This window comes from Telopea speciosissima, chromosome 6, assembly GCF_018873765.1.
Source record: "Telopea speciosissima isolate NSW1024214 ecotype Mountain lineage chromosome 6, Tspe_v1, whole genome shotgun sequence".
Classification (NCBI taxonomy): Eukaryota; Viridiplantae; Streptophyta; class Magnoliopsida; order Proteales; family Proteaceae; genus Telopea; species Telopea speciosissima.
In genome coordinates, this window is record NC_057921.1 from 1,183,205 (window position 1) to 1,193,234 (window position 10,030).

General features: G+C 51.0%; 1 protein-coding gene across 1 annotated transcript; it reads right to left on the reverse strand.

Annotated features, from left to right (window-relative positions):
* Positions 1–1,642: 1,642 nt before the first annotated feature.
* LOC122664472 (uncharacterized protein Mb2253c-like) lies at positions 1,643–2,122 on the reverse strand. Its single transcript, XM_043860300.1, has one exon. It carries the CDS (start codon positions 2,120–2,122, stop codon positions 1,643–1,645), a length of 480 nt encoding a protein of 159 aa, XP_043716235.1.
* Between the last annotated feature and the right edge of the window lie 7,908 nt (positions 2,123–10,030).

The window sequence follows — 10,030 nt, forward strand, 5'->3', positions numbered from 1 at the left end:
CTCTCAGACCCTATCTGCGAATGCAACGACCGCCAAGTTCCAAGTTAAGGAACTGAAGTTACTAAGGCCGAGCCGTGAAGCCAATCTGGTCGTAGCCAAAGAACGCCTGATCGTGATGGAAAGGAAATGGAGTGAACTGCAAGAAACTACCCCCCAGGACTTTCCAAAGTAGGCCTGCGTGCCTTCCCTTCCCCCGCCAAAAGAACAATGATACTTTGTTTGTCTTTTAGCTTTTGTTGTGTTCGACCTACTCAGGCTGTGTTTGAACCTCTTTAGGAGTAAAGCATTCTTTCCTTTATCTTGCGGCCTTGCTCCCACGGTGTGGTACCCTTGTGTTATTCACCCCAAATCCCAAATCGTAGGATGAAAAGCCTTAAGGAACATGCCGTTGATCGGCCTAATCTGGATGCATCCTTCCAAGTCATGCAGCCTGTAGGCCCTACCCCGGAGCACCTTGCAGACCATAAAGGGTCCTTCCCATGTTGGGGACCATTTGCCCAGTCTGGGATCCTTTGCCCCAACCGGGAGTATGGCCTTCAAGACGATGTCTCCTTCTTGGAAGTGCTTTGGGCATATACTTTTGTTGTAAATGGCTGCAATTTTCATCTTCTGAACCTGCATCCTGTCCAACGCGGCCAAGCGCTCTTCTTTTAAATCATCGAGCTCAGCCATCATGGCCTCGCTATAGGCTGTTGGCGTGAGTCCTTGTTAGAATGCCACCCATGCTGATCTTACGCTAACCTCAATGGGTAATACTGCATCGTGATCGTATGTCAACGCAAAGGGCGTAGTGGTCGGGCTGGTCCCCTGTGACGTCCTGAATGCCCACAATACCTCAGAAAGCATGTCTGCCCACCTTCATGGGTTGTCATCCACAACCTTCACTAAACACCCCTTGAGAATCTTGTTACTTGCCTCGGCCTGACCATTGCTTTGTGCATAGTATGGGGTGGAATGGGTGAATGTTATCCCTAACTCTGCTGCAAACGCCACTACCTCATCCCCAACAAAAACGCTTCCGTTGTCGCACCTAACAGTCTCAGGCAACCCACACTTGTGAATAATGTGACTCTTGAGGAACTGGATAACTTTGGCCTGACTGACTCCCTTCATTGGCACGGCCTCAACCCACTTGGTAAAATAGTCCGTGGCCACGATAATGAAGCAATGCCCCTGCCTCATCGATGAGGTAATCTTCCCTATGAGGTCCATAGCCCACCCCTTGAAGGGCCATGGCTTGACTACTGGATTAAACTCTGTTGCTGGTAGTCGCTGTATCGGTCCATGGGTGTAGCATGCCCAACATCCCTTGGCGTATTTGACACAGTTTGTGGTCATAGTTGGCCAATAATACCCATGGCGTCGAATTGACCATCTCATCTTAGGACCAGCCTGGTGTGCCCCACGAATGCCTTCGTAGACTTCGGCCATGACCAGCGTCGCTTCATTCAAGCTAACACACTTGAGTAACAGGTCATCTTTTCCTATTTTGTAAAGGTCTTCCCCGATCAGTACGTACCCCGTGGCCCTGTCTCTAATCTTTCAGTCAAACCCTGGCCCGGGGTTGCTCAGGTATTGGATGATCGGTGTCCGCCAATAGGGCTACGTGTCCTTGATGTGGTTGACCTTTAGGCAGCTGCCTTCACAGAATGTGGACCGTGCCTACCTTTTGATGATGATAGTTTTCTCTGTACTGCCCTCTGGCAGACCGATGCCATACGCTACTTGAGCTAACCCATTTTGCGACCTGATTCCTCGATCTTGGGACGTGGCGAACCACTATGTCCTGGAATCCTTCGATCAGCTTCTTGGCCTGCGTAAAGTAGTCCACCAAGTGTTCGCTCTCACACCGATACTCCCCAGCCAACTGTTTGATCACCAGCTGCGAGTCTCCAATGATCTCTATGGTGTCAGCCTTAAGGCCCAGAAGCAGGCCCAACCCTAGTATGAGAGCCTCGTATTCGGCCTGGTTGTTTGAACAAGGGAAGTCAAGCCGAAAGGCTACTTGAGTCTCTGTTCCTTCTGGTGACCGCAAGACAACTCCTGCCCCGACCCCCTGCTTGGTCTTCGACCCATCGAAGAAAAGCTTCCACGGCCTCAGGCCAAGGAGGGAGACCTCCATTACCCCCCCGGCGGCCTCTATGGGCGGGTGATCTACCAGAAAATTTGCAAGCACCTGCCCCTTAACTACTTTCTAGGGCACATATTAGAGGGCGAACTCAGTAAGAGTAAGAGTCCATTTTCCAACCCTCCCCTAGAAATTGGGTGTGTGAGCATGTACTTGATGACGTCGGTCTGGCACACTACGTCCACCGTTGCCGATAATAGATAGTACCTAAGCTTGCTGCAAGAGAAGAATAATGCCAGACAAAGCTTCTCGATCGCAGGATACTTTCGTTCTACTTCCGTCAAGGTCCTACTTAGGTAGAACACAGCCTGCTCTTTCCCGGCCTCGTTATCCTGCGCGAGTAGGCTCCCTATTGAACCTTCCGCCGCGACCACGTATAGTTTTAGAGGTACCCCTTTTCTTGGAGGCATTAGGACCGGAGGCTTTGTTAAGTAGGCCTTTATCTGGTCGAACGCCTCCTGGTGGGCCTCCTCCCATTTGAAGTCCTCGTCAGCCTTCAATTTTAGCAACTAGGAGAAAACCTTTGTCCGTCCTGCGGAGTTGGCAATAAAATGCCTAAGGAAGTTCACCTGTCCCAGGAACTTCTGTAACTTCTTTTTGTTTGTAGGCGGCCTTGCCTCCTGGATGGCCTTAGCCTTGTTCTTGTCTACCTCAATTCCTTTTTGACGAACTAAAAACCCCAAGAAGTTACCGGCCGCCACCCCGAAGGCACATTTCAACGGATTCATCTTCAGGTCGTGATTCCTCATCCTGGAGAACACCTGCCTCAAGTGCTCAAGATGTTCGGGCTCCTGCTTCGACTTGACCACAACGTCGTCAATGTAAACCTCAACAAAGGTGCTGATCATGTCATGAAAAATGGTGTTCATCCCCCGCTGGTAAGTGGCACCAGCGTTCTTTAACCCAAACGGCATGACTAGCCACTCATATGTCCCTAAAGCGCCCGGGCATCAGAAGGCCGTCTTTGGGACATTCTCTTCCGCGATGAAGATCTGATTATATCCGGCATGGCCGTCCATAAAAGACATGATGCGGTTTTTCGAGGCCGCATCAATCAGCATGTCGGTTACTGGCATCGGATATTCGTCCTTGGGGGTGGCCTTGTTCAGGTCTCTAAAGTCAATGCACACTCTTAGTTTTCCGTTCTTCTTTATGACCGACACTATATTTGACACCCATTCCACATACCTGGCAGTCCTAATGAAGCCTGCCTTGAGCAACCGTTCGATTTCGTCCTTGATTTTCAGGATGACGTCAGGTGCTATTCGCCTAGGTAGCTGTTTTACTGGTCTAGAGTTATCTTTGATGGGCAACCGATGTTCAACCAACTTTCGGTCTAAACCAAGCATCTCAGAATAGTCCCAAGCGAAACAATCTTTAAATTCCTTCAATAAGCTTACAATATCCCCCCTTAAGCCGGGTAGGAGTAGACCACTAACATAAATAGGTCGGTGGTCTTCGGCCGTTCCTAAGTCTACTTCTACCAAGGGATCTTGGACCTCCGCCAAAGTTTCCTCCATCTTCGGCGGCGCAGGCGGCAGGTCTTGCAACCTGACTTTGGGGCCAGCCGCCACTTGTCCTCCGGCCGAGATTTCAGCCACCGCTTCCGCTTCGTGAGACATCTTCTACTCCAGGCCCGTAACTATTAGCCAGTGCATTATGTCTGTTACAACCTTCTAGCTTGTCTTCATAAGTAGTCTTCGTCAGTCTTCCTCCGCCGTTCACCAAGATTCGACAGGGCTTTTGTCTGCGGTCCCTTCAACTGGAACACTTCTTCTAAGATCGTAGTCGAGGTAATCAAGGACGTAGGCCTCCCGTGTTCATCTGTTCCCGTGAACTGGATAGGGCCGATGCACCCATCGTATAAAGTGGCCTCTGCATGGCTGGCGTCGACCATGAATGATCGGTTATCGGCCATCACCAATTCAATCTTCCTTTTCACCACAGTATCAAGAACTGGTGTAAGGACGATGGGATGCATAAATTTGCTTGGATCTAGTCTCGTCCAAGGAGGGCATTGTAATTGGTCATGGCGTCCATGACAAAGAAGGCTGTCAAGGACGTATGATTCCCTACTTTTAGGTAGATCGGGAGTACTCCTCTTGGCTTGGTGGAGCCACCCAGAAAATTTATGATCGACACATCAGCAGGTAGCAAATCGGTCTCGTCTCTGCCGATACGTTTCATCATTCTTGAGGGCAAGATATTCACTGCCTCTCCATTGTCGACCAACACCCTGGTTACTGGTTTGCCGTCCATATGAGACTGAATGTACAATGGCTTCAGATGCCGCGTCATCTCACGAGTTGGCTCCTCGAATATGTTGGCCACCCTCCCCCGTGGGATCGGATTATCAAACGTGTACTCTGTTTCTCTAGTGATGATAGTCCTGACATTGTCCTTGGGCCCCTATATGTCTGGCTCACCGCACTCCATTGTCTTCTCGGTCAGTTCTTGAGTTGGCTCCAGTTATATCCCCAATATCTCTAGGTGAGAACCCTCTTCATCTACATCCCCTTCCAGTTGTGTCGCCCGGCCGGGTTGATACTGGAAGGTCTTCGGCAAGAAGTACACCATTGAGATCTGTACTTAAGTCAGGATCGTGCCGAACATCATCTCTACCAGCCCGCCAAAGACTATGTCCGGTGAGTGGATGGGGCCACTGTTGTCCATACTCTCAACTCTTGGGCTGGCGCCCGCCACCACGTCTCTGAAGATCTCAGGATCACTACCCTCGATCTTGTAATCTGACACCTTTGGTTCCAGAGCTCCTTCTTCCCCGGCAGCAGCGTCTGGGTCTTTTGCCCCTGATGCCCCTTCGATCGCGTGGCCCTGTTCCCCGGAGCTTGTGCCTTCTTCACCTTAGACCTGAGGGGGCCCTTTGGTGTGGCCCTCATTGATCTGGGCCTGCTGGTGCCATCTTTGAGCCGTCCTTTTCCTCTGTCGTCTTCTTTTCTGTGCTCTGGACAAGCGAGCTTGATCAGGACTGGTTGGGAACTTTGGATGTCTTGTAACCCTCCATTGTTCTCCATCCACCTTAGGAACGATCATCCTCTGCCTGTGGCTCTCCTGGTAGTGAGCGGCCTCCCATCTAGAGTATTCTGAGCGGGAGTAGCCTAGCCCGTATTGCTCATACGTCAAACACCTTCTCACTAAAACCCTCCCAAGCCGGTCCTTGGCGGACGGCCTAGAAGTGTCAATTGCCTGATGAGGAACCGACCTCCTGTCTGCTGGATTCGTCTTTTTCGAATCTCAGGGGAAGGCCGCATGCCCTGATCAGAGGGCGCTCGGCCTAACCAAGTTGTGATTCTACTCCGTCGTCCCTCGACTGGGCGACTGCAACTAGGATAGCCTTCCCGGTGGAGCTTTGGTGCTTCCCTTAACCTGGGTGTGCTAGTCCCAAATCCTTCCGGCCCTTCTGCTTCTCTTTGTAGACCAAACTCATAATGGGGGCTCACCGTAAGCCATTTGCCCCTCCTTCGCCCTTTCTGGACCTTGAGCTGCTCTTCACACTGGGCTGGTACATTACTGAACTGGCCCATGACAGGTGCCCTGGGTGGCTCAAGTGGGGTCAGGTGCTCCTGCATCATTTTGCCCGTCGCGTCCCCCAGATTGCTATCTGCCCGGCCGCTATTGGCCTGGGTAAGGAAAGGAGTGGCCCATGGGTTCAGACGAGATCCTGACGACCGCGCCGCTGGATTCGACCTAGGTGGATGGCCTCCCTGCCCGATCCTCACAGTCGGCACTATACCCTCTCCTGGTCTGGCCATCCTTAAAAAGTCGGCGCTGACCATGTTGACTGGGAAAGGGTCTTCATTAACCATCATGACCCTCTTTTTCTTTCTAGGGAATTACAATCGTCCAGCCGTGATTGCTTTCTACAAGGCGTTACGTAAAACCACACAGTTAGTAGTAGCATGGGTGTGGGTGTTGTGCCACTTACAATATTTTTGGTCTTTTAGCTCATGACTGGGCGGAATCTGGTGCCTAGGTGGCAACTTGATCTGCTTATCCTTGAGCAACTGGTCAAAGATCAATTCGGCCTTTGAAATGTCGAAGGAGTATGTTACCTTCGAATCAAAGGTCCTCTGAGGATCGGTCTTGGTTGGCTAGGCCTGCTTGGCCTGATCATTCGGCCTGGCCAGAGCCTTACATACATAGGGCTTCCCCTCTGCGATTTCTGCAGCGTCTACATCAAACTCCACATAGTCAACCTATTTCTACTCGTTGTTTCCTAACAACGGGAAGGCATGACTAGCCGCATCCTTATAATATGTTCCAATAGAGGTCGCTTTTCGCTGACCCTCTTCCTTTAGGAGCTGTTCATAGGGCGCGACCTGTAACACCAACTGACCGAGGTCAGCAAAGTACTGACCAGCAAACCTTTTTCGGAGCTCAAAATTGAGCCCCCCCAAGCCCATCCTTGCGTATTCGGTCTCAGGAAAAGTGGTTAGGCATTTGTACTTGGCCATTTTGAACCGGGTAATGAACCCCTCGACGGCCTCACCCGGCTCCTGGGTCATTTTGGCCAGGTCCCCTATGGTGATCTCAAGCTCAGTCCGGTAGAACTGAGTGTGAAAGAGCTCCTCCATCTCCTGCCAACTCTGAACCGAGTTGGCAGGTAGATTGAAGTACCAAGTGAAGGCCGACCCCGTAAAGGAGTTGGGGAACAACCTGAGCTTGGCCGCTTCCAGTCCGCCCAAATTACCACACTGGACCGTAAAGCAAGCTATGTGTTCAATAGTGGACTCCTTATCCTCGCCCGAGAACTTGGTGAATTCTGAAATCTTAGGGTTCCTTTCGAGGTCCACTGCGTCAAAGTACTTATGGTAAGGCTTCTTGTATGTAGGACGTGGAGTCATCTTGTAGAAAGGGTTAATGCTGTCCTGAATGATCCTGCCCCTGGAGTAGCAGGATATCCCGCCACATCAGGTGGCCATGGGTTACCGTGGTAGGCCGTGCTGGGCTGAGCGTTTGGGAATGCGTCCGGCCTCGGTTCGAATCCAGGTGCACTTTCCCTGATGTGCACCCCTATAGGTCTATATTCGGACACTCCGGTGGTCGCATAACTGCATCTCGGAGGGGGGTATCCTCCTAAGGGAACAACATTTGCCCCTATGGCGGCCGTGTTGCCGGCCCCTGGGCTGGGCCTAACGCCCCTTGCCTGGGCGGTATTTGTGGCCGCTGACCACTGCAGTGCCACTGAGATAGCCGCTATGGGCACATGGTCTACCCCTAAGGCTGTTGCTTGATTAACGCCCCCTGGGATGCCTGTGGGAGGGCTGTTGACCACATAGCTCCCAACAGGGTTAGGGACGTTGGGTGAAGCGGCCTAATATAAGGGATTGGCAAAAGTCATCGCTAGGAGACTGACCCTAGGTCGATCCCCAACAATGGGATTTTGGCTCGAACTGCCACCATACGCGGGCGGAGCCGACAAGCCTACTCGACCTACCTCAAGTCCTCTACCTTCGGCCCCCAAGGCAGCCCCATCAGGTGGTGTGACCGTGACGTTCGGTCTTGCCCCTGACGTGGCCTGCTGTCTCAAGGCAACATGGGTTTCACAGAACTCTTCAAACTGACTTTGCTGACTGGCCGCCACGGACTTATCAACCGTAGCCATCATGTGGCGTAAGTCATCGAAAATGGGTCTAAAGACGTCCACAAGCTGTTGTATACTGCCCGCGAGGGGGTCTACCGCGTCATGCACCATAACTGCCAGCTGATGCGTTGAGTCATGGTTGGCATTACTGCCATGTGAACCACATGGTTCGTCTGTGGCTTGGTCTGCAAATTCAGCCACCGTGGGATTCTCCATTTCTTCATCCATCATATGTTCTTTTTGGCTACGAGGACATCCTAGCCCTTTCATTTGCTTGACCATAGCAGTCGTTGGCTTATGAAGGTCCCACCGGGCGTGCCAAAATGTGTTGGTGATAGAACTCCCAAACACTCACACGCGGGGATACGCACGAGGTGCGAATAGTACGGGCGTGCCAGAACCTTTGCGCAGGTTCAAACGAGGCCGAGAACAGCCTGATCTGACTCCTTACCAGGCTAGTAGGTTTCCCTCCTGCCTGAGTAGCTCTAAGGTCTTTTGGGTTAAGCCAACAACTACAGACTGCAGCCCGAGCTACTATTGCTCAAATAAAAAGGGAAAGAACTTTGAGACACAAACAACAATGAACTGAAATAGTAAATGTATTAACCAATCATACCAGATATAAGTGTGAGCCTTGCGCATACACCCCTGCTATCCTTAGTATGTGACCGTACATTCCCTTCAGCCTCAAATGACAAAAAGCAATAAAGAAATGTAGAGCAAAACAAGTAAAGGTAAAACGTAAAACGGGTAGAGACAAAATGCTGGTTGTCAGATGTATTGTGTGTCCTTTTCTTAGCTTTGTCATCCTCCTTATAAGGATAGGCACTTGCGGTTATTAGCTCATACAACCACTCCCATCAGGGCCCCCCTTCTCGGTTCATGGTCCTTCACCCCCCAATTAGGTGCTGCCACATGTACCACCAGCCCGTTCTGCCTCCAACTACTGAGGTAATGGTGGGTCCCGCCGGTATCGCCCTTACTTACATTCTTCGCGAGGCGTGGCTCTACATCCAGTACCATCTGTGCCCCTGACACGTGGGCCACCCCCTAACTGTCAGGGTGTCGCCACGTTCCAATATTCTCCCTTGTTCCCAGTCCAACGATGATGGCCCAGCCTTGGTTCACGCCTTGCCCACCCTAACCAGAACCAAGTGGTTTGGGCCGCAAACAGCATGCGAACTGAATAACATCTTGACTAGGAGGTGAGCGCTCTTCACTCAAGCGAGTAATCGATGGATTTACCCACAACTCGGAATACTACTCAAAACTCACTCACAAAGGCTTGAAAGAGGGCAAAAATCAGACTGGGAGGGTCTCCCTAGACAGAGGGGGACCCTCCTATTTATAAGGCTGGATAGGTCCTCCACGGAGCCGTGGAGGACAGCCACGGCGTCGTGGGGGACTTTTCCATGATGCAGTGGATGATGTCAGCCTACTGACATCATAGCGCTCCGCGGCGGTGTGGTTTCATACACCATCGCTGTGGGGACCTCCACAGGGACGTGGGACACTGTCCACGACGCCGTGGACAATGTGGTCCCCCTCTTTCCACTTTTTGGGCTTTTTGGGTGTTTGGGGTGTATCTGGGCCTGTGGGCCTTGGTCTTTTTGTTTTTTTTTTCTCCCTTTACCACCGTGGTTGGGGAACGTGAGCAATACCTCCTTCAGCATTTGGTAAAAGGGTCTCATAAGTTATTTTAGGGATGTTAGGGTGATTTGGCTTAGATGTAGGGATAAGAGTCCTTCTTGAGAGATACCGATATCCGTCCGTGTCCTGTTGTCATCATCGCCAGGGGTGACAAAATTCAGTGTCTACAAGGGATTTGGTGATGATTGATGAATAGATCCGTTTTCTTGCGAATTTTGTTAATTCCATTGTGGACTTCCTCTATTTCTTCTCTAATCTGATGTCCTAATCGTCCTCTATTGTGCCCTAATCGCGGAAAAATCGATATCTACCTTGAATCAACCACCAACCCGAGAATGCAGAGAGGACTCTGCCGCACCCAGGTCCGGTTGCAGGTATGACTCTTTCTCTCCCTCCTTATGGACCTTGTCTAGTGGTGGCTGGAATGCTCTGATTTAAGTCTGCTATATCGAGTTCAGTTGCTAGTATGCTTGCAAGTCTGCAGTTGGATGGCTATGTGAGTGTCTGATTTGCTGGATGGCCTGGTGAATTCTTACGTACTTTGTAGGCTCTGATTGTTGATTTGAAAGAAACAAGTTGGAAGGAAATAATGCCTGTAACATTATAAGATTGTATGGGACTGTAACTATAAAGGATATGGCTGTATAAAT

Excerpts from the sequence above, each read along its gene's own strand:
- LOC122664472 (XM_043860300.1), bottom strand. The coding sequence starts at position 2,122 with ATGGAGGTCTCCCTCCTTGGCCTGAGGCCGTGGAAGCTTTTCTTCGAT.